The 22,783-nt window shown below is 51.7% G+C and overlaps 7 protein-coding genes across 7 annotated transcripts; 4 read left to right on the top strand and 3 right to left on the bottom strand.

Annotated features, from left to right (window-relative positions):
* Positions 1-3,373: 3,373 nt before the first annotated feature.
* J4E87_009705 (uncharacterized protein) lies at positions 3,374-5,751 on the top strand (the record flags this gene model as incomplete). The annotated part of the gene is made up of 3 exons (XM_049381279.1): positions 3,374-3,812; positions 3,867-4,091; positions 4,205-5,751. 3 exons carry the CDS (start codon positions 3,374-3,376, stop codon positions 5,749-5,751), a joined length of 2,211 nt encoding a protein of 736 aa, XP_049228946.1.
* A 1,658-nt stretch (positions 5,752-7,409) lies between these two features.
* J4E87_009704 (uncharacterized protein) lies at positions 7,410-9,303 on the top strand (the record flags this gene model as incomplete). Its single annotated transcript, XM_049381278.1, has 3 exons — positions 7,410-7,567; positions 7,623-7,861; positions 7,919-9,303. The coding sequence occupies 3 exons, from the start codon at positions 7,410-7,412 to the stop codon at positions 9,301-9,303; spliced, it is 1,782 nt and encodes a 593-aa protein (XP_049228945.1).
* A 122-nt stretch (positions 9,304-9,425) lies between these two features.
* Positions 9,426-10,580, bottom strand: J4E87_009703 (uncharacterized protein; the record flags this gene model as incomplete). Its single annotated transcript, XM_049381277.1, has 4 exons — positions 9,426-9,464; positions 9,511-9,603; positions 9,655-9,869; positions 9,923-10,580. 4 exons carry the CDS (start codon positions 10,578-10,580, stop codon positions 9,426-9,428), a joined length of 1,005 nt encoding a protein of 334 aa, XP_049228944.1.
* A 438-nt stretch (positions 10,581-11,018) lies between these two features.
* On the top strand, positions 11,019-12,990 carry J4E87_009702 (uncharacterized protein; the record flags this gene model as incomplete). The annotated part of the gene is made up of 7 exons (XM_049381276.1): positions 11,019-11,026; positions 11,082-11,110; positions 11,165-11,305; positions 11,356-11,753; positions 11,800-11,873; positions 11,935-12,767; positions 12,854-12,990. The coding sequence occupies 7 exons, from the start codon at positions 11,019-11,021 to the stop codon at positions 12,988-12,990; spliced, it is 1,620 nt and encodes a 539-aa protein (XP_049228943.1).
* Positions 12,991-13,045: 55 nt separating this feature from the next.
* Positions 13,046-14,254, bottom strand: J4E87_009701 (uncharacterized protein; the record flags this gene model as incomplete). Its single annotated transcript, XM_049381275.1, has 1 exon — positions 13,046-14,254. The coding sequence occupies one exon, from the start codon at positions 14,252-14,254 to the stop codon at positions 13,046-13,048; it is 1,209 nt and encodes a 402-aa protein (XP_049228942.1).
* A 460-nt stretch (positions 14,255-14,714) lies between these two features.
* Positions 14,715-15,527, top strand: J4E87_009700 (uncharacterized protein; the record flags this gene model as incomplete). The annotated part of the gene is made up of 1 exon (XM_049381274.1): positions 14,715-15,527. The coding sequence occupies one exon, from the start codon at positions 14,715-14,717 to the stop codon at positions 15,525-15,527; it is 813 nt and encodes a 270-aa protein (XP_049228941.1).
* A 5,891-nt stretch (positions 15,528-21,418) lies between these two features.
* J4E87_009699 (uncharacterized protein) lies at positions 21,419-22,354 on the bottom strand (the record flags this gene model as incomplete). The annotated part of the gene is made up of 1 exon (XM_049381273.1): positions 21,419-22,354. One exon carries the CDS (start codon positions 22,352-22,354, stop codon positions 21,419-21,421), a length of 936 nt encoding a protein of 311 aa, XP_049228940.1.
* Between the last annotated feature and the right edge of the window lie 429 nt (positions 22,355-22,783).

Raw genomic sequence — 22,783 nt, 5'->3', positions numbered from 1 at the left:
TCCATTGGATTATGACGAGTACAGGTGCGCAAACACCCTTTCCATATCCGCAAACGATGACGGAACAGACGCCGCTGCGACAGAAACGTGTCGCCCCAGAAGCCAACCCCGGTATCATCGGATTGATCGCGGCATGCAATAAAAACGACAGGTTCAAACTTCTAGAAGACGAAAGTGTTTTGCCTGGAGATTTGCGCAATTCGATCCATCCGACATTGCGTTGGTTTGATAGTAACGGGCCTATGCGGCAGATGCTTCGGTTGGCATCACATTTTCTCAGCCATGACACCGTCCTCGCTTTCTTTGTACCGCTTCTATACGGACGCGACTTGATAGGCATAGTTAACGATGCAAAGAAGACTTACCTCTCAGACCCGCTCGCCAACGCGTCCGAAGAGAAACGCAGTCAATATCTAGCCGGAGTGCGTGAGGCTTTGCATTGCCTTGGGCACAGCGTTTCCTTCCACTTCCTACCGTCTGCGAAGCGAGTATACGCCCGTTCACTGCGGGACAATGCAAGTCCACACCATGTCGCTTCATGTTGTCCGGCGTTCCAGCGCAAATTTTCTTGTAGGATCGAAATGGCGGACTGGTTGAGTAACTTTTATTCGACTGGTGAATACGAAGCCGCGTCGCGATGTGCGCAGTTTCGGCACGATTTCCTTTTCGCTGCAACACTCGTGCATGAGATTACCCACGCTGTGGGAATATTGCGACGAGGCAACACACGGGAGCCGCACATCCGAGCTGACTGTCCAGAAGCTGAGTGGGGTTATGGCTGGGAACACTTCATGTTCGGCACCGTAATTAACCCTCAAGACTTGTCGGGACCAGGCACTCACCTTCTTATGCGTAAGATATGGGTAGATCGAAAGACGGCCAGCGAGACTGGAGGTAAGGAGTACTGCGATGTACCCATGTCTTACATAGCGCAATGGTTTCGGAACGACACATGGAGCATTGTAGCCAAGTATGGACCAACTGCCGTTGCAGCACCAATCGCTAATTTCAAGATACGGCTGTCGGACCAGCGTGGGGCCTGGGTAGTATCAAGTGACCATCCAGAGATCGAGAAAGACCTGAGAACGCTGCAATCTCAGTGGCGCAATCGCTCTTTGAGTCTAAGTCTACAAATAGGGTCGCCATCATCACCAGCTGCTCGTCCGCGTTTTGCCAAGATATTTTGGCACCTTGTAACTAAGGAACAGCTGCAGAAGAATAACGCGCCGGTTCCGCTACGCACTTCGATCGTATCGCGGGCTGAGACAAGCCCCATGCCAAAGCTCACTCAGACCATACGAGCATGCTACAAGCCAACAAAGACACAGGCCCTTGCAGGATACCGACCAGACTACTCTGATAGCTGCGATATGTCTCGAAAGCGGCGCGCAGAGCCACGAGACGAGTGCCACCGCGTCAGCAAAGCGATGAAGCGGTAAACTGTGGCAACGACCCTAAAACCCCAGGACGAGCTTCAGAGGTTGTAGTTGTCCCACGGAAGTTATGACGTTAGAGTGGATATAGCACAATGTTGATACCGATTTCGGAACGATGCAAGGATGCGGACTTACTGGCCCGCGCAAACTTGTTGTGCGGTCTCAAATACATAGCTACGTCAGGAGTGATGTAGCATATGACCAAGTCTCATATGACGAAGTCTCAGCCAACACGATACTTAGGTATCAGTCTAGCAAACCGTAGTAGTCATCTGTAACGTCTCACCGGTGTTTCTCTGTCTTCTTGGACGCTTGTTCGTCATACCAGTATAAGAGACTTAGCCCGGCTCCTAACGTGCATTTCTCGTAGTGAACTATCCAACCCAAAATCAAGATCATAAGCGTTTCAGATGTCTGTTAGTACACCACTTCTTACGCGGGAGGCATATCTCAATGATTTGATACCCGTCGCAATATGTTCCGCAGCAGATCCTTGCCACATTTGTTGGGATAGTTACACAAAAGGTCACGAACCGGTTCTTCTGCGTCCTTGTGGGCACATATTCGGGAAGCCATGTATACAAGAGTGGTTCCAAGAAGGCGCGAATACATGTCCACTCGATAGAAACAAGCTTTTCATGTCAACAACGGACGCGGAAGAGACCGAAAGCTGGTCACTTGTTCCATTCGGCGCTTTACGAGACCACGGCGGCAGAGATGCGCCAGCAAGTGGTAGAAGAGATGGAGTAGCCAACAGAGCGCATGCCGCACCGGAGCAGTATCTGTTCTTCGGTGGCGAGATCATTGGGATAAACAGTCGCCTAACACTTGAGGGCTGTCGTCGCGTCGTTCGCGATCTCTGGTATGTAAGCAACCATCTTTACCATCAGATTCGTAATCATGCCGATGATCACGATCCGCTATCCGTCAGCGAAGACGCGCTCAGAGAATCGATACTTGATGCGTTGCCTCGCGGTATCGATGTAGATGACCACGCTTGGCCGCTACTTTTCAGCATGGCAAGAAGTATGCTCACGTCGCGGGGATTGGCCTGGGAACATGGGTCGGAGGCGAATCTGCGTAGGGAAGATATGATGGGCTGGGGAGAGGAGCTCTCGCGCGTGTGTGGGGGTGTTCAGAACCGAGATTAGATACAGATGCAGATAATGAACTTCAGGCTGGCCAATATCCAGTGTGTTGATAGTGGCTAGTCATATAATAGACGTCTGAGATCTCGCTTCTGAGGGTCTCAGCTGCTTATATGTTGGAAGTTCCAGGTTCGCGGGCACTCAGCGCGGCGGCGGAAAGCTCGAACTAGCCAGGTACCAGCGGACCATTCCGAGATCTCTTTGCACTCAACGAAGATGTCTGAAGAGTCACATTTACAGTACACTGCACCTGGTATTGGATGTGTTGTGCCGGGCAATAAATGGCAAGTTCTTTGGCTCACAAGGTCGTGACAGGTTTTGTGCCGTTCTGAAGTTTCCATCGAAGCTACGGAATTTCTAGAACACCACCACTGGGCACGGACTTCCACCCTCGCCGTCACCAACTCGCTCCCCACCTTTTGCTCTAAACTCTCCAGTTGCTCAAAATTCTCGAGTACTACCACCAAGTCTCATATAGTAGTCGCCTGGGTCCGATCCAACGACGTCCACTTGTACTTTTCGCACTGCGCAGGCGCACACGTGGGCCCGACGCCGGCCGCTACCCGGTCAAAATCCTCACCGCTGGCTTCACTTGGGTCGCGCGACAATAGCAAGACTTGAATACTTACACCACACGCACCTTATCTATCCAACTGTATTCACTCCACGGTCGCCGTGGTCAGATAAGTCCGCAATAGCTCGGCTCCACACACCCAACGCTGTTTCCTATCTTCCACCCAAACCAAAACAGCTTTCGTCAACACTACGACCATGGCGCCCACATACAGCATGCCATACACTCCCGCTGATTACGTCGCTTCCGAAGCACTACTTCCTGAGGAATTCTTCGGTTATGCCGACATCCCAACTCTAGTGAAGATTCACGAGGTTCTGTGCAATAGCGAAACACAGGATGACGTCGAGCTCGCTACATGGATACAGGAAAGATACCTCAGCGCCCCCAGGAACGCGTCGTTGACAGAACCGATGCGTACCGCACAGGAATTCAGCAGATTGGACAGGGCTTACCGTAGGGTGCGGTCTCTCAGTGGCAAAACCCAGGACAAATGGCCAATCCTCGACTTACATTTCAAGGAGATGTCATCAGCTATGGTTCGAAATAACGCGCGCGGTGAAGCCGCTCCCGGAGTCATGTTCCCAATTGACGGATTGCAGAAGAAAGCTTGTCTAGCTGGGCAGCCGCCCCACGGGTTTGTCGCACCTGATGGTAAGTAAGCTCTCGCCCAATACTGCCTGCAGATACTGACTTCTGCCATTACAGCCTCCGTAGGACCAGAACTCCAAGTGCCGTTTGGTACAACCAAGCCTAGCCGGTACCAACCATACGTGCAGACTTACCCACGTCCGACACAGCAGACTCCTGTACCACTTCCATCCAACGTTACTTCCAAATCGTCTGGAGAGCCGAGCTTTGAGAGTCAGACCGTACCTTCCCATCGGTCTCAAAATTCTGCAGCTTCTTCACAGAGCAACCAGCAGGAGACACGTAAGTTACCACCGCCTGTTTTACCCAACCTTACTTGATTACCTCACTCCACCCCACATCTCAGGGCTCACTTTCGTTTCCGCTTCCTTCATTATGCTGACAAAAAACGCTAGATCTCGCCTCAAAATCGGATGGTCATGCAATGTCTCAGACCGAGCCACCCCCATCAGGCTTGCCTAAAACCGAGGAAGCTCTTGGCCAGACCTCACCTAACGACAAGAGTGGCGCTCTTCTATCAAGTCCCATAGGCGGTACCGTATCGCGCAACATCAGCTCCAAACCCAGTGAGGATTTTCAGGCAGAGTCGGAAGTACGAGATGCGGGTGCGGGTAAGGTTCGCGGCCCAAATGGACGCTACCTACCCAAGGACGATGTCGAGCCCGAGACCAAAAAAGCTAAGAAGCCGAAGAAGGCAGTCAAGCCCCGTACAGGCTTGAGAAATATGAAGAAACAGGAATCACCTGTACCAAACACGGTCGGCGAAAAAACCGAGACTGCACCAGCCGAAGATGAAAATCTGATGGCAGATGTCCAGCCGCCTTCGCCTCCAGTGTCTAGCCATGAGGCTGAGGAGATGAATGGAGTGGAAGATGTCACATCTGTCAATCCAGCTTCTGACATCGTCGTACCATCCACAACTGATCTGGCTACATCCCCTACAGCCGTAAACGAGCAAGAGGCCGAGATGGGGGAGGAAGTAGCATCTGGCTCGGGATCTGCCTCTGCGTATCTTCTTGCAGCTGCGGCTGATCCAGTACCGTCAAACTTGGACAAGCTACCTCCTAACTCTAGGAAGTCCATCAAAAGAAGAAGTGAGCCAACTGCCACGTCTGGAGACCGTAAGCGGGGTAAACACGGCGGGATAGTCGGCCGCCCAAGGAAGTCCGAGCAGCAAGGAAGCGACACATCAGATCAAGCGCCAGTTCAGCAAGAAGATGAGAACGTCACAAGGACAGAAGATCCACCTCAGATGGTAACGCGTCGAGCCACTCGACGCTCTGCAGCCGCAAACCTGAACGCTTCCGAAACCAACAAACCAGATGCGACGTCAACGGCAAACTATCCTATAAAGGCACCAGTCGACCAGCCGCTCTCAACTTCGAAGAAGCCATCGAAATCCAAACGAAACCCAAGAAAATCATCCGCTCCCGACGAAGACGAGGTTATGAGTGGGACCGAAGATCGCGAAACGGCTAGTCGTGAGGAGACTCTTAAGCCTACTCCCATTGTTAGAGAAGCCAGCTCTACGCCTTCGTATGCTTTGGGAAGCGTTGCGCCCTCGCAGCTTCCGGATAATCATTTCTTGAGCATCGGTATTAGCAGAACCAGCTCCCCCGCCCTTCATCCTCAGCCGTCTTCGCACCAGCCCTATCAATCACCTTACCAGGCGGTGCCGCCAACGCCACCACCTACAGTTGTTGCAAAAACGCCCCTCGTTAACGGCACAACATCTACTTATCCGCCAGGTCACGTGGAATATTTCGCTCGCATCACTACAAGCAACGGCAGTACAATGGACTTACCAATCGAAGAGAGCCAAATCGAGAGAAAAGAGATGGAGACGATCAAGAGATATGCCGAGTATAACGCTGTACCCAACGCGGTGCCAGTATTGTATCCTCAGTTCCGGCAGATCTGGGCTTTTGCGAAACAGGGTTGATACGGAGAAGGGACACTACGGAAGTCTTCAGGCTGTACTGAACGCAGTGATTGTACGGATAGCGCTTGAAACTTTTACAACAAAAATGATCATCATTGATTCTCATGATATCCAATTTTCCTCATTCCCGGACTTTGATGGTGTCTCTCCTCTCTCTTAACCACTTTCCTGCCCCTGCCATCAACGTCTCCGCCTCTGCGGGCCCCTCCTATCGTACGGCTCAAACCTTCCATACCTTCCACCGCCGGTATAACTCCAACCACTGTCGCCACTGCCGTGGAGTTGATTGTATCGTGTCTCGCCGCGACGGGCTCCGGGCTGGTGCGAATACATGCGGTCGGGGTAAAAGCCGCCACCGTTGTTTGCGTCTTGAAGAGAGTTTTGGTAGGGGTAGTACGAGCGGCCGCCTGGAAACATGATGTTGAGCGGGTTTTGGCGGATATGTGTGTGGTTTTTGGTGCTTAGACGTTTAGGGCTGGCTGCGACTGCTTTGTGTATAAATTGGAAGCTGAAAAGTACTAGTAATCGTTATGTTAGATGCGCTTGATATGATGGATGAGTAGGAATTAAAGGCAGAACCTCGAGGATTTATATACGAGGACTGGATTGATGAATAGTTGACTGCGACAGCCAGACATGGACTCGACGCGTATTCTGTGTGACTTGATGTCTGGTGCGTGAGTTGGCGCAGGTATTTCCGGCAGCCTACAAGGCCACAAAGTGTATAGCGTAGTCGTGGATTGTGGAAGGTTTGGTCGCTGTCCTGACATTATTGAATTCAACAGCAGCCGTAATCACCTCTCTTCGGCTCGTGCTCCCTGACAGTCCTCTGTCACGTCCTTTCCTGGTAGACGTATGCGTAAACATATCCTCGAGTCGTGTGATGCATTGTGACAGTCTTTCGTGTCGATGGACCGTTGGTGCAGAATGATTATCGCGACAGACTGATTTGAAGAGACGCGCTGCGATGGTGAACGGTACCTGGGTAGCTGATGTGGTGCAATAGTCCATCCAGTGTCGTCGCCCTCCATAGACTCCATACTATCCATGTGAGGCAGAGAATCGCATCGGATTCCATGCTCAATAACGCGTTGTCGAAACGTCTCGGAGTCTCGATATTCCCCAAGCTGGCAATTGTTCGCCGACGCGTCGTCTACGTCATCGCTGAGCGCACCACGCGCCGGATCCGGTAGCCTAGAGGCTACCAGCCACCACAATTCCCAGCATGCATGTCCAACACTATACAATGTCAACACGTTACATGCGCGTCCTCGGCATTTCAGACCCTGGGTCGCGAATCATGAGGATCTGAACAGAGTGTCTAGAAATCGAGTCCAATGACGACAATCTGCACCTCCGAGGTCTGCAGCTCTATGCCCCCTGGCTGGGGCTCTTGCGGCAGGCGGGAGACGGCAAGCGTACCGAAACGGAGGACATCCGTACGAGCATGCCAATCAACGCATCGATCGCGCGCACATTGAGCCATGCTCACGACGAAGAGTTTCGCTTATCGTGAGCATCTGCAAGATGCTGACATGCAGCGAGAATTTTCAACGGCGTGCAACCTTGGGCTCTGTGCCAGGGTCTACATCAGCCTCTAGCGACGGTGACACCTTTCCCGACCGCTCATACTTTTCCGAGCACAAACAACAGTCAAAATGAGATGTCAGGGGATCTTGTTGGCGCTTGCGCTCTTTGTCGCTGGATCTGGCGCTGAGCCGATACCGCGGGCTGTGAAAGCACCCAAGGTTGATCTGGGCTACGCTGTCTATGAGGGGAGTCATGATGCCAATACCAGCATCAATATCTTCAAAAGGTACTTTTCCGTCTGAGATCTTCCCAATCCTCCAAAGGTTGACCTTGCGCGGCAGTGTTCGGTATGCAGCGCCGCCACTCGGAAAGCTCAGGTTTGCGGCTCCTCAAGCCCCTGTGCGGAACAGAACGATAGCATCAGCTTTGAGTGATCCACCAGCTTGTCCGCAGACTGGCGCCTCTTCACAGACCCCAGCGGCTTACGGCTTCACCTCCGCCATCGGAAACGAGGATTGCTTGTTCTTGAACGTATACGCGCCGGCTCACGCGAAGAACCTGCCTGTCTTCTTCTGGGTTCGTGAGTCATTTTCCAAGCAATGCACAAAACGCAGGGGATTTCGCTAACAGTATCAAGATGGTGGAGGTTACGGGCTATTCGGCGCCTCTGGGCTAGACCCCAGCGAATTTATGGCCACCAACAAGAATGGCTTCATTAGCGTCATAATTCAGTACCGCCTAGGCGCTTTCGGGTTTCTCTCGAGTCCAGAGGTGAAGCAGCATGGTGCGCTTAACGCTGGGCTCCTTGACATGAACTTCGCATTGAAGTGGGCACAAGCTAACATCGCCAAGTTTGGGGGCGATCCTAGCAAGGTCACTATTGCAGGCGAGAGTGCAGGAGCAGGCGCTGTTCTCTATCAATCTCAAGCCTACGGTGGGCGGCAGAAAGAAGACCTCTTCCGTAATGTTATCACAGCGAGTCCATGGGTACCCTATCAGCACGATTATGACGATGAACAACCCGCAGAAGCCTATGCGGCGTTCCTTGAAGCGTCCGGCTGCTCAACAACGAAGGAAAGTATGGATTGCCTCCGCGCAGCGGATACCATCGTTCTCCAGAATGCCAGCGCCAGGGTTTCGGAAGCTGGCCCTTTCGGTACCTTCGCTTTCTTGCCAGTAACAGACGGTACATTTGTTCAGGACCGCCTGTCCACAACCCTTACTTCAAAGTCGCTAAAGGGAAGGCGTGTCTTATCGGGTAACATGGCAAACGAAGGCGTGCCACTTTCGCCTCCTACCGCGCGCACGCTGCAGGATTTCCGAGACTACATTGATCTGACATTTCCCGACTTCTCTACATCTGAGAAAGCCCGACTGGAACAAACATACTCATTTCCTGGGGATGACCTCGACGTGAAGCCCAATGCTACGCGCTTTGTTACATCTGGTACTGGTCTACCCACGGCACTCAACATGAGTGAATTTGGGACAGGAAATCAACAACGTCTCTTGAATGTTTTTGCAGAGTACGCCTTCGTCTGTCCCAGCTACTGGGCTGCTGGAGCTTTTACAGAGGGCTGGAAGTATCAGTTTAGTGCGCCTCCAAGTTATCATGGCTATGATCTGCAAGCGCTATGGAGCGGAACTTCAACGCCCGGCAAAAGCTTCAAGCATGCTTTCCGTAGAATTTGGGGCAATTTCATCACAAAGAACTCGCCGGTGATAAGCTTGGAAGACGCGAAGGGTGGTGTCGCAAACTCGACGATCCCGCCTGCGGTTGGGTATGGTTCGAGTGACATTTCTTGGCCAAAGTGGAACGAAAACCAGCCGGTACTACTGAATATGAACGCTACAGGCGGCATCCCTTCTTTCGTGCAAGCGACAGACGACCTTTACTACTACGTTTATAGCGATCCGGGCGTCAGCAACCAAATCAGTTTGACCGATGCAAATGCATGGGAGGGTGGAAGGGGCGGGCGATGTAAGTTTTGGAAAGCTATGGCGAGCAAAGTACCATATTGACAGGTGGAGACGTGTATGGGCTTGAATTTCTGAGGAATGATGATCGTGAACTACGCTATATCGCAACTACAATCCCAGTCGCTTGTCCATCGCGGCCAAAGATATACCCAAGATTGACCCGCTTACACACCGTCGTTGAACTCGTAGTCTTTGTCCCATCGCTATGCTGGTCAACAACATGTACATTGATGTCTACGTTGTACTTACAGTGTCCCATGGCTTGCTGCCATCGACAAATCTCAGATCAGTACCAACTCTAATCACGTTATCTGGATCGTGATTCAATGTGGATGCGTGTATCTGACTACTGTTAGCCAAGATATACATCAGCTCAAACTCAAGGGTACCTACCGCAAACGGGTTGTGGAGGACTATGTCGCCCGCTTCGTAGTTCGTCACCAACCAACGCCTGTCAAAGGTGTCAGAATACTCTCGTGGACCGTCAGCGAGTAGCCCCGTTGATAGCATGTTCTGGTTGAAAGCGTTCTTCGTTTCTTCGTCGCTCAATCCACTTTCCGCTGCCTTTCGGTTGAAGTCTTCCTCTACTTCACGGCCAAGCGTATGACCTACCAGACTCGTCAACCTTGCTCGATCTTTCATCACGATGTAGAGGACTTACCTTTCTCCAAGTAAATCAAGCCTCCTCCAGTCAAGCTTACATCGCCCATGGGTACCCAGGCAGTGACACTTGTCGGTTCGCCATGCCGGAGGAAGATCTGATCATAATGTACGCCGATGGCCTTGTTTCCTGGTGTGTTGTTGCGCAATAAGCTTCTACGGACACCTAGAGTGTTGTCGCCCCAGTTTGTCATCCGGGCAATAAAATCTTTCAGCGCAGGGTGCTTGCAAAACGCCTCTTTGTACCAATCTGCATAGTGCGCTTCGAGCGCCAGACTAACGAACTTCTCCGCTGTCGCTTCTCCCGGCTTTCCATTTCCAGGGGCAGCACCAGCGCCAATACCAGGAAAGTCTGCCGCGTCCTTCTCGGGATCGAATATGCCATCTACTGGCTGGGTTCCAGGTTTCAACACGCCGCTCGGTGCGAGCGACTTGAAGTACTCTTCGCGGGCTTTAAGGACGTCGTTCCTTGGTAGTAACCCCTTGAGGAAGACATATCCATCTTCGTTGTAGCGCCGACGCAGCTCTTCCATGGGCATATCTGGAGACGACTCCTTCAACTTTCCGACTTGACCTGGTCGGAGCAACCCGTCGTTCACGAAGAGTTTCTTGCCATCAAAGCTCGGCACGTCTTGCTCCGGTGATAGTGCATGGGGCATGATGAAGGATGTGATGAAGTAGCAATCGGCTTCGAATTGTCTGCACAGGGAGAGACAATATCTAGGTGTCCAGCTTGTTGCCAAAATATTCCGGTAACGTAAACGTGGTGTAAACCTATCGCCACTGCCATATCTGTACACGACAGACGAGTGTGCCGGGGAGACTTACCTCTTTCGTCTCTGCCAAGATGTGGGGTAGGAAGCGGGGCTAGTCGCCGCTGTGACACGCTATCTGGATTTTCCGAAGCCGCGGACGCGATCGTCAAAGCCCGTCCTTAGTAACCGGCGGAACATGGTTGGGCACGACTCTGCTCATCTCGGCGGGCATTCCTCGTCCTGGATCCCTTTGTGCATCGTTATCGCGCGTGTCCCAGCTTCGTAAATTAGCCCGCACACGCATCCTTCGCGATTCCACGACCACGTTAAGCTTTATCGCAAATGCCATGGTACGAGACTTCGCATCCTTTGCGCACGACCTGGACATCGCTTAACCGTTCGTAGCAATCGATGCCGCACGCGTCATTATCGATGTAAGCTTTGAGCCTTGAGCTAGTGGTGCCGGCATACTGATGACGTTGCAATAGGTGATGGCAAGCAGCCGGCATGTGCAAGGTGTGCGCAGGCGAAGAAAGAATGCGTCTACGAAAGCGGTAGACGGTTCCGGCGGTCGTCAATCTCAGATTCGTTCAGTATTGAACAACCTTGGGTGTCGTACCCTCCGCGAAGTGAGCACTTACCCGAGTCTGTTGCATCAGTCGCTGACACGAGTTGGCAGTCCAATTCTTGGACGAATCGAGCGAAATTCGCTCTCAATATGTACAGGATGGCTACTCTCCGTTCGACAGCCCTTCAGTTCATGCGCCATCACCCAGTTGTACCCCTGGAAGTGCGCCGGGTACTGCTTTGACCCCAAACTCAACTCTGTTCACTCCTACGGAAAACCTCACAGTCCTGTCGTTACTAAACTCGGAATCTCCTGTGCAGCACCAAGCACCTGCGCCTCCAACATTACATGGCCACCGAGCCAACACAAGCACATACCAGCCACATCAGGAAGAGGGAGCTAGTACCTTTGTGTACCAACAGCCTCCCGGTGAGCCTGTGCTATGGCCGTTAGAGCATGAGCAAGAAGCAATGCTTCTGCAGCACTACATTGAGAACGTCGCCTTATTTGTGAGTGCCTTTATCTGGAGAAAGTCCTTTGGCTGACCAACACAAGTTCGACATGGTCGACACCAGAGATCATTTTGGGGTTCACATCGTCCAGATGGCCAAGCAGAATAGTACCCTGATGTATGTAGTGTGTCTACTGCGAATATGCGTTGGCAATCGACTGACCACCACTCTCATTCAGGAATGCCATTCTTGCGCTATCTGCTCGTCAGCTCAGTCGAACCACCGATTTTGACCCTTACATCGCAGATGCCTACTATCAGCGATGCTTTGACACGCTGATTCCAGCGCTGAATGACAACGTCACCATCAAAGAAGAGCCATTACTTGCTGCGACCGTCATCCTGCGACTGTTGGAAGAGATGAACATCTCGATTATCGGCTCCGACCCCCAAGGCCATTTGTTCGGCACCCAAGCTATAATTCGCGCTGCTGAACAGTCATACGCTGCAACATCTGGACCTGATCGGCGGCAGGCTATCTACTGGGCTGCTTTCCGTCAGGAACTGTGGATCTCACTCATGACGCAACGCGCGTTCAAATTACACATCTTCCCGGCCGATCGCTCACTCGAGCCGGCTAACGACTCCATCTGGGCTACACGAACGATTGCTCACCTCGGCGACGTGAGCAACTTCGTCTTCGGGGAAGGTAGAAACAGCATTGCTCGCTACAACCAACTGATGGATGAAAACAGATCCTGGACACAGTGTAGGCCTGACAGCTTCGACCCGTACTATTTCCGGCAAGATCGAGACGGTAGCGGGAGAAACTTCCCGGACATTCGCTTCCACCAAAAGACCCACGTTATGGGCACCCAGTATAACCTCTTAGCTCATATGCTGCTGATTGTCCATGATCCGGCGATTCCACAACTTGGACCAGCACACAAAGCATCACGCGCTATTGTGGATAGAACCGTGCAAGACAACGTCCGCACACTATGCGGAGTGGCCCAGTCGAACTCCAAGTGGTTTCCTTGCAAGTTCGTTGCCTGCTTCGCGATCGCATTAGGTAAGTTGTTCCGATCCCATAACGCGACTATGACGAGAAGTAGTCGCGTGTAACATTCATATTGCTTCTATATCTAACATTCGCAGTCGGCGATCGCTTCACGCTTCGTGAGGATCAGGAACAGCTTCGCGATCTATGGTATGCCTGTGAACGATCGCATGGCTTTCCTCCCACAGCCGCCATCAATCAACTCGAAGAGTCGTGGGGTTGGCACAACTCTTGAAATACATGATGCGGCTATCTCCGATGGTTCCAACTACCTCATCACGCCTTTGTACTCACCATAAACCCTGGTTGAATGCATTAATGCGCCTCGGGTCGAAATTACCGGGCATATAAGGACCATATCCCATTCCGGAGTTGAACTGGTCCAGCTCATCTTCATCGAATCCCGCTCCGTAGAACGGCATCGGGTTACCATGGTCACCTGTATGCCCGGGACGAGCCGGGCCCTCCCATTTTGTGAAATGATGCTTTGGTCTACGATGTCCCGCTGGTGGCTTCCCTTTGTCGTGCTCTTCGGCTAGATCGTAGACTCTATGCAGTCGTTTGTCGATAGGAAGCCGTTGCTTGATCACCCCATACTCAGCTTTGATGTTCATCAATAGGGGATATATGCGCACCCGCTTTCGAAAGTCTTCCTCTAGACTCTTCTTCAGTATGCTGCTGAGTTCTCTGGTATAGCTGGAGCCTGCCGGTTTTTCTTTGTCCCATCTTTGACCATGAGGGAACTCTTTGCTTAGGGGCCCTACGATTCCGGTACATGCGCAGACCATACTCAAGCCCAGTTGCCAGACATCTGAAGCGCCGCTAAAGAGTGGAAATTCTGGAGCGTCGAACCCAGGCGTCCCCCCTGGTTCCATTATAGCGCGTTCTATACTACGCTCAAGCGACAGATAGTCTTCAGTTAATGCTAATCCAAAGTCGGCAAGCTTCGCTATAACTGTATCACCTTGCATCGTCAGTAGGATGTTCGCAGGCTTGATGTCGCGATGATATATTTTACTCCAACCGGACTGGAATATCTCGTCATCGGTCATATTTGGCTGCGGGCCACGGTGACAGTACGTAAGGGCAGAAGACAGTTCAAAGAACCATCTCCATATCTTATGTTCGTTGACGTGGGCGCCCATAGCAACATTGAGCGCGACGTCTGCCAGATTACCCACCGTACAATACTCCAGATACACAGCTCCGTCTGGTTTGTGCTTGTCGAAAAAGTGGTCCACCATCTTCGTAATATTCTCGTGGTCCTGGACCTGGTGCAAAATCTGGATTTCTTTGCGCGGTACATCGTTCTTGAACGCGTCTTTATTGAAGCGCTTTTCAATGAATACCATACCCCGAGCTTTTGGATTACTACATTGGACTTTGCTTATGCCGCCGTTCAGACCTCCGCCCATGCTACCGAGCTTCTGGATTACTGTCCATTTTTCTCTCGGTTTTGGTTGATAGGTTACGGATAGCTTCTTGCAAATTTTGGGCATCGCAGTCCCAGGATACCGCCGTTAGTGTTGAATATTTAGGAGTGTGGTTAACGTTGTGGAAGATGGCAAAATGCAGGTTCAACGGACTCATTCTCTTGTTTGAGTAGCCTGCGATCGGTCTCGGCGATTGTTTTAATCACGACATCCTTTCCATTGTTGTGTTAAAGGCGCAAAGTGCTATATCACGCTTTTGTGATGCGTAAATTGACCAGGATGCAATGCGCGTCTCGTGGTTCATACTTGTCTCGCCGATGACTCTCCATGTGACGTGGTATCTTCAAGCATAGCAAACCTTTCTGCTTCAAATAGTGAGGGGAATCACGTACTTCTAGTCACAAAGTCAGCAAGACCATCATCATCATCATCTCGTAACAACTGTACCGCAACATCTCATCGAATGTCACGGAATCTAAGATCTCGTGGGCGTGGTCGAGGGAAAGAACCCATCATAGATGACCCAATGGATCTTGATTACTCGCCAGACGATGTGGAGATGCAGGACCCACCGCCAGAGGCTCTGTCGCGCCTCAGACCTCGAAAGCCTCCATCTTCGCAAGCTGTGACTACGGAAGAGTCGCCATTCTGGACAGACCCTTCACACAGAACGCCCTTGCCCGAAAGCTCGCCCCCTCCAGCGCCTCCAAGATTGAAGCAACCCATGACATTAAAATTTCGGAATGATCATGTTGGCCAGCCTCCCGGTTTTGTTCGTGGAACAGCTCCTCTTGTGCGCGAGACTGGCGAGGAACGCTGGGAAAATGGAGTACTAAGCGGCAGCGCACTGATCCGGATGTTGGAAGATCTATCGCGCAGCACCAAACGCGAACACTGGCAGATCTGTGTCTTGCTAGATGGCTTCGCCGCAAAGTTTGGTCGCTTCCACAACCCGGATGGTCTCATAGTGGCAGATGCATATGAGACGTACATGCTCATGCTCGCACGTAAAGTTTGGGTTGATCACACAGGCGAATTTGCTGGGGGAGATGTTCTCTGGGTACCAGGACTAGAACCTAGAGCCATCACCGATCCGGACTGGGAAGCCAGCGTCAGGCAAAACTTACCGGAGTTACCTGTCAAACATTACCAGCCGCCTTGGTTGGCGGCGGAGAACCAGTATATGCACCGCGTAATGCAACGGCCACAAAAGGGGGAGATTGTATACAAAGGCTGGGTTGATGGCATGAATTGGGAAAGAGACATCCGAGAAGGTGAGAAAACTGATCAAAGCATGCCCAGCGATGACCCTCTTGTTTCCACATCAAATACAGAATGAAGGGTAGCAGGCGTCAATACTTTCAGGGTTCAGTAAGGCCGTTCCGTTTTGGCCTAGGCAGCAATCGATTGAAGGTATATCAATAACGAAAATGCTTTAGGTAGTCGTAGAAATGTGACTCTACAGCATCTAGTCAACGGTGGTGAATGTGAACAGCTACATCGATCAATACCTGGGTAGTCGCGCGGAAGAGACACGCGATCATGACGTCATCATTCTGGAGTTGCACTAGGCTTCTTAGGGATGAACATCAACGAAATGCTCTGCACTTCTGCACAGCAGCGCAGTCCACTCCGTCTTGCGCAGGTGTCGTGGCTACCGCATAACTCATAAGGAGCGAAAAGAAAAGTCATGCGCTCTCGCTCACAGATCTAGCGCAAGGTGTCCAGCGTGGGCACACAGAATCTTGGGAAGGGCCGCCGAGATCCCGACCGAAAAACGAGCATCAACTCAACGCGAAAGTCAAATACTGCACCTGCAGTAGGAGCATCATCGGATGAATGACTTCAGTCGATCGGTTAGGCGAAGACAGCCGACTTCGCTGGCCTGTATGCGACCTCCAGTCAGCTGCACCTGCACCTGCGAGCTCACCGTTCTTCCAGACCCCCCGAACCATTACCCCTCCCCATCCTCTTTGTTCTACAACGACGCATTGTGATCACCACTGCAGCTGTAAACTATCAACTTGCTAATTCCTTCCTCTTCCCCCTTATGCATCATCTGCTATTTTCAAACATTTGTTGATCGTTCCGGCCCGCGTGCATCTGACGTGCGTTTGCACAGCCTCAATTCCGGGTTGGCGGGCATAGTAAACCACAACTCTTGGTAGCGGCGACAGCGACCGTGCCTCTGTTCCGCGTAACGTTGCGCTTAGGCTTGCACATGCTCATGCAGCGGAATGGTCGTTCGGCGCAGAAGCGGGAGTGTTACCTAAAGAGGGAATGGCGAGAGAGCCGCGGTGATAGTGTGGTGCTTTGCCTACAGCAAGACATGGTGTGTAGTATTGCCACTTGGACACTCACTGGCTATTACTGTACTTTTCGGTGATTAGATCCTCATTGATACATTATGCAGTCGAAAGTGGTGGGTCGAGATCTTGGCCCGCTGGGTATGCTACTGCATACAACGTGCGCATGATAAGCTTTTCCGCCCCCAAACTCCCCGCATATACTTTGCTCCCCTTCGAGACTTACGTGCATTTTAGTGGGTCTTTGGGTACTTCCGTGTCACGATTAACGTGGTTAGTGATGTGTAGACTGGTCAGTTGACTACGCGCAGTTGTAGGAGTGTACCATACATGATTTCCAAGCCTTCGTTTTCTCACAGCATGCGGAACCTAGTAATGTGACGGTACCTAGATAAGCCCCAAAAACGTGGCATGGAAAGGGTGTGACTCAGAACTTCAATGATTGGCCAGCCTTCATAAGTACGTATTACCGACCATGTTCATGCCGCTCTCTTGTCATGCGGGATAATGACCGGCCAGGTACATCACGCAGTCAATTTTTCGATCCGCACGAGGCTGTCCGCAAGGCATATTCCCATATCTTTGTCACATCTCACATAGCTGTCCGGATCTCTACTGGACAATGTCCAATTTGCTTACAGCGAAGTGACAACGTCAAACATGCTATGCGTGAAGGGATGTGCTATGGGTGACTGCTCAGTTCAATTTAGGTGTGCTAGCGCGATACTCGCCCGGAGACACCTGTCCAACAGTATTGACCCTGTTCCCTATCGTGACTATCAGCTACACTAGTATTCACTTTGGAAATTGCATCCATACAAATTACTCTTTCGTATGCATGATGCCAATCAATGTAGGGGCCGAATTCCCTTTCCGGTAAACATCTGACCCTTACAAGTTCTGTTTGGCGTAACACCAATGTAGGCAATACATACAATCGAACGATAGACCGGCCCGGGACAGGCGATTGCGGGGGCGGTGCCGCAACGCTGCATCATCCCCATGACTGCAGCAGTCATGCGTATATGGTTCACTTCGACATCGATATGTGTTGAGAAACACGGATGGATGTATTAGAATTAGGGATCATGAACGATGGGCCGGGGTTAAATGCAGCCTACATATCGTTTGGCCCTTCGAAAGGCCGGAGATGTGGAGTAGCGAGTCCAGATTTGGGTCTGAAGTCTATATCTCTTCAGCCTTCGCGAAGGCTGACGAAATTAACATTCGCATGCGGAAGGAACGTGAACTTTGATATTATGCAGTATATTTGGTTTTGACCTGTTGGGATGACCTCTTTCTCGATGATCGTGTTCATCTTCGCGTACCTCTCCACCTCGCTTCTAGTTCGCGAGCCCTTGCTGACGCTTCTTGTCTCTTTTTCGCTGCCATTTCTGCCTGGCTTTGTTGATAGTCCGGAAGTTCATCATCGGATCCTTGAGGGTCATTCAGCCCCAGCAGGTTCAGTTCTGCCGTGACGGCGTCCAAGTGTGATGGTGGCTGCCATTGCTGATAAGCATCGAGAGGTGGATTGGGCACCGACATCGTGTGGTTCAGTGCAGGTGCTGCTCGTGACGAGATAAGCGGCGGTGGCTCAAAATTCTGCCAGTCATCTCTCTGTTCCCTTGCAGGCCGCCGTGTTGGTAGGGTCCTCGACGAATGCTGAGGATGTTGAAGAGGGATTGGGATAGTGTCATTAGTGTTTCTTCGGGCGAAAAGTGAACCTCGAAGTTGCGGTGGGCCGGTTGGTGAAAAGGACTCGTTGTCGTTTGGCAGACCGGTCATAGCCTCTGCGAAAAGATGAAATTGAGACACGTCAGTGAAAGCCTCAGTGGGAGAGCCCCATGTTGTGTGCGGTCGTGGCCGACTAGAGGCGTTGTCGCGGGCCGTAACGCCAAGCGTAGATTCGGGGAAAGTGCGCGATCGTGGTGTTGATGCTGTCTCGAAGTAAGGATTCATAGAAACAGCACGTTGTTGTAGAGGCCGGGAGGACTGCGGTTGTGGTGGCAGCGAGTACGGTTGGTACTGCACGGCGTCTGAGTGATTTGAGGCTGAAGAATGCGCCCGAGGAAAGGTCGCCGGGTCCTGATAAGTAGATTGACCGAACCCGTAGGGAGAGTTTGGCATGCTTCTGGAGTAAGTATGGCGGTGCTGGCTGTTTGTGTCTACGTTCAGGCTGGCTGAGTGCCGTTTTGGTTGATACGGTCCAGGTCGGAGATGGGTTGATTCCGGTTGCTCTGAAGATTCGCGTCGGAGAAACCCTCGCAACAAAGTTGGCTTGTGAGATCGCTTCTCTGGACCGAATGGCGATGGTGGTAGTGGCTTGTTAAGGTCCGAGCCGCTCGCAGGGCTTACACTGATCCGCTGCGAGGTTGCCTTGTAGGCGGATGGCTCTAATCGATGGCCATGCTCTTGTTGTTGTGTAGAAGAGGCTGGCATATTTAGCCACAGCTCGTTCTCAGTCTGCAAGCGGCTGGAACGGTGATTATGTTGTGCCATGTATTCCTCGTCTTCGTTGTGCGTCGAGCCGCCCTGGAGGTGGAGAATAAGTCGATTGGAGGATAGAACTAGCTTGCTTGTAGACGAGATGTCGTCAAGCTTATAGTTAGACGATGCGGTCGGGATCGTCAGTAGTTGGGCGCCGGGTAGCATCCTAAAGAGAGCTGGCTCGTATGCGGATATGTCCAAGGCTAAACGCAGGGGTGTGCAGACCAGGCCTAACAGCTTGGTGTTGAATGTGGAGGTGAGGTGCGGCTTGAGGGCGTTGCGCTACTGCACCACTGTAGTATTCGAGCGAGTTTAAACGATGCTAATAGCCGATTCGTAGATCCGTTAGCTCCAACTGTTCTATGCTTCCGAAATCCCGGGTGCGTGGTATTGTCAGTGGAACAGGTGCGATACATATGGTTGGCGACGTTAGTGCGGCGTAGCAGAGGGGTGGCGGTGGTCGTCGGGCGCAGGGGTAAGGCGTGAGCTGGTAAATTGCTATGTGTAGATGTCGGAAGGGACAATCCTTACAGAAGGACGTGCAGATTGCTTAAACGGTGCATGTTGAAGTCATACCAACGGGGCCAAGACAGAGAAACTCCAATTGAAGCTCAGATCTGACGGAAATGGATGTGAAATTAGAGGACTCCATATCTGGGTTCATCTGAAAGGATTTTGAGACGCATTGCTGGCCTAACTTTTCAGGCCAAACGCCCAAGCTTCAACGAGGCTCGCCGTCTTCGATACGGGTCCGGCACCTAAAAAACCCTTCCAACGCCCTACGCATTACTGACATGATATTACCGAACAGTAAGCGGTGAGGCTCAAGGCGGTACGTGGTCACTCGACCTTTGTGCAGCCAGCCGCTCGCCTCCCGAGGTCTGCATTCAGCGCGACAGCAAGGAGGGCGCTGAGGGAACGCGCCCAGCGGCAACAATCCTACTCTGAGTATGCAACGAGTCGGGCAGGTGGCAATGGGTAACGGAAGACGCGATCACCAAGGACCATTGAGATGAAAGAGAGTACGCCAGCACTGCCTCCCCTATCTCCTAATTTTAGATAGAGGGCGCGCTAAGCACGAACGTGGCAAGTATTTCGTAGCCGAGGCTGCAACACATCCATGGCATCGGTCCCCTGTCCGCGTGCATCCTCAACCATCACTGTCGCGTCCAGATATCACCACACCTTCTCAGCGGGAACAACAAGAATATTCGAAATGCATGTTTCTCGTGCGTCTTTTCGATCCGTTTCTGGCCCTACCTATATTGTCAAAGCCCGTCTGGGCTGAGCCACATGAACGCACAGGTGCCCAGGTGCTGATGCGCATCAGTGCGAACGGGCGATAACATAGATCAGCTCGGCATTCCATTGTCTCGTGATGCTTTCAGCTGTGGAACAACAAGGAAGCATTACTACTGCCTTTTTTTCTTAGTACTGGACCCTAAGGCGCTGGAGAGCGGTACCGAAGGGTTTCGTCGTCGATCCAAGGACAACTTTTTAGTCACGGACCTTGGGCGTGACGCTTATCAACAAGGCAGACTTCGTCTTCATCATCTTCCGCCTTGACATCATCTCTCGCAATGTAAGACAGTTGGCGATGTCGAGCTATGGCGTCACGACGCTGGCCTAATCAAATCAGCCATTTTCACGGAGGACCTGCGTCAAACCCCACAGAAGTTGTTCTAAGTCTGAATTACAGACACTACGTTGTGTCTGATGCCCTTTACCGATTAGCCTGGTGGTGATGTGTATCTGGAGTACTCTTGCGGCCGTCAACAAGATTCAGTGTCCATTATAACTCGGGTTCATCACATGGTGGGCCAGGAAGGGAGCGGTGCACACGTCATTCGCACATAGTGCACCAGAGCTCAACGGACAGTACAGAACTCACAATTCCGACGAGATCGTGCAGCACTTATTAACGAGATCGATTGCGCGCATCGATGCCAGGAAGATCTTTTAAATAAGTGGCAACTGCGCATCTGACAGTACACAAGACCACTACACCGACAATGCACATTCACGTAGCCGCGACACCCGTGGATTCGATTGCTTCAGCCTTGGTATGACATCGAGAACTGTGGATTGTTTTGTTAATCGTTGGAGAGTTCACTCCCATCTAGCCCCTCACTGCCCGGCCTTAGGCCTCCAAGCCAACACTGAAACTCGCCTGGACAGCCGCCTTTTGCCTGAGCTCTGAATACTTTTGCATTGAGGCTGTGGCCGGCAGGGATCGACCTATGCAGAAGTGGAAGTCTGTACAATGGATGAGCGAGACCGGAGTAGGCTTTCAGTTGACGGTGCACATGCCAGATCACAAAGGCCTTACTCCGTAACCTAAAGAGGAAGCTGATTCATATCCGAAGGATGGCATTGCGCAATGTCATGACTGAATTCATATCTAACATCAACCCTGACGCTAATTCGGCACTACCTCCTAGACTTCGGAAATGACTATCTCTGGCTTCTTCTGCACGCGCATGGGCGTCGGCTTGACCACCCCGACCTTCGCCGACCAGGTATCGGACCGATCATCTTCAAGTTGAATGCCTTTCTCGCCATACTCCATTTCCTCAGACCCCTGCAGTCGTCGCGCTAGCATATTTCGTGCTATAATTGCGTACCGTGCGAGCACGAACAGCGCAATCATTCCGCCCGCATAACCCAAGACATGCAGAACAATGCTGGCGTTACCGTGTGCCGGGTTCATCCACTCATACACGTAGAAGCCCTGAGTATACCGCGTGAGGTACGAGAGCCCAAGGTAAATCGACAAGACTCCAAGGACGACGGATAGATGATGCCACGGCTGTGGCTCGGTTGCTGATAGTATGATCTCAGTCGCAGCAAAGACGCTGTTGAGACCATGAACGGAGATGTTTATCCACTGCTCAAACCGGCCAGCTGGCCATCCAGAGTTCATAGTCCCCCAAAAGACAATCGTGACCAAGAACGGGAACGAGGTCATGGTCGAATAGTACATGCTATGCAAGAGCTGCAAGCACTTTGGCCACGTGTGTAACCATGTTCGTTGCCTGAACGCATACATGAATGTGTGTACGCTTGAGACGAGGAAGTAGAAACCGAGCGACCAGAAGGTGAGGTAGGTGAAGAATGAGAATGACTGCCCGATAGCTGCATTGCCTTGTTGGATGGTATAGGATCCTATGTTCACATCTTTGAGTTTGATTGTAGCCGTCTCGTTCGCCAGCCAAGTATAGCATGTTATGATAGTCGTGAAGCAGTATATGCTGAGCAAGGCGCGGATGCATGCGAGGACGACGGGTGAGACGAAGTGCGAACGGACGAAGTTGTATGACGGATCGAAGCCGGCCCTGGGCACCCCCCAGGTTTCGTAGGTGAATAGCTTCATGATTTTTGATATGAGAGTGGAGTTTATGAAAGTAACGAGCGAAGTGCAGATGGCCTGCTATGAACGTATGCAACTCACAACGCAGGGTCTGGAAGGTAGTCGGGTAGCGAGCCGTGTCTCAAGAAAAGGAACAAGTGCATGATATATGGATCAACCGCACGAAACAATACTCAGAGGGCTTCTTACCGCACTGATGTTGCGCAGGATGAATACAGCAAGCCACATGAAGGCCTCAGTTCAGTGAATGCATCCTTTAGCAACGCCACAAGATCCCTATCACATACCAACATCTGCATCACTGCGCTATCGCGATGCAAAAGTCTGTAGTACCAACCAAATACTTTCTAGAGTACCGTGCATTCAAGCCTTACGCCAGCCCTATGGAGTTCAGTACGTGGCCCTCGCGCTGTGATTCCTCAGCCTTCGCAG

The sequence above is a fragment of the Alternaria ethzedia genome (assembly GCF_023757985.1).
Source record: "Alternaria ethzedia strain BMP 0044 chromosome Unknown scaffold_38, whole genome shotgun sequence".
Lineage (NCBI taxonomy): Eukaryota > Fungi > Ascomycota > Dothideomycetes > Pleosporales > Pleosporaceae > Alternaria > Alternaria ethzedia.
Note: the sequence above shows the minus strand (reverse complement) of the source record. Positions and strands in the feature narration are given on the sequence as shown.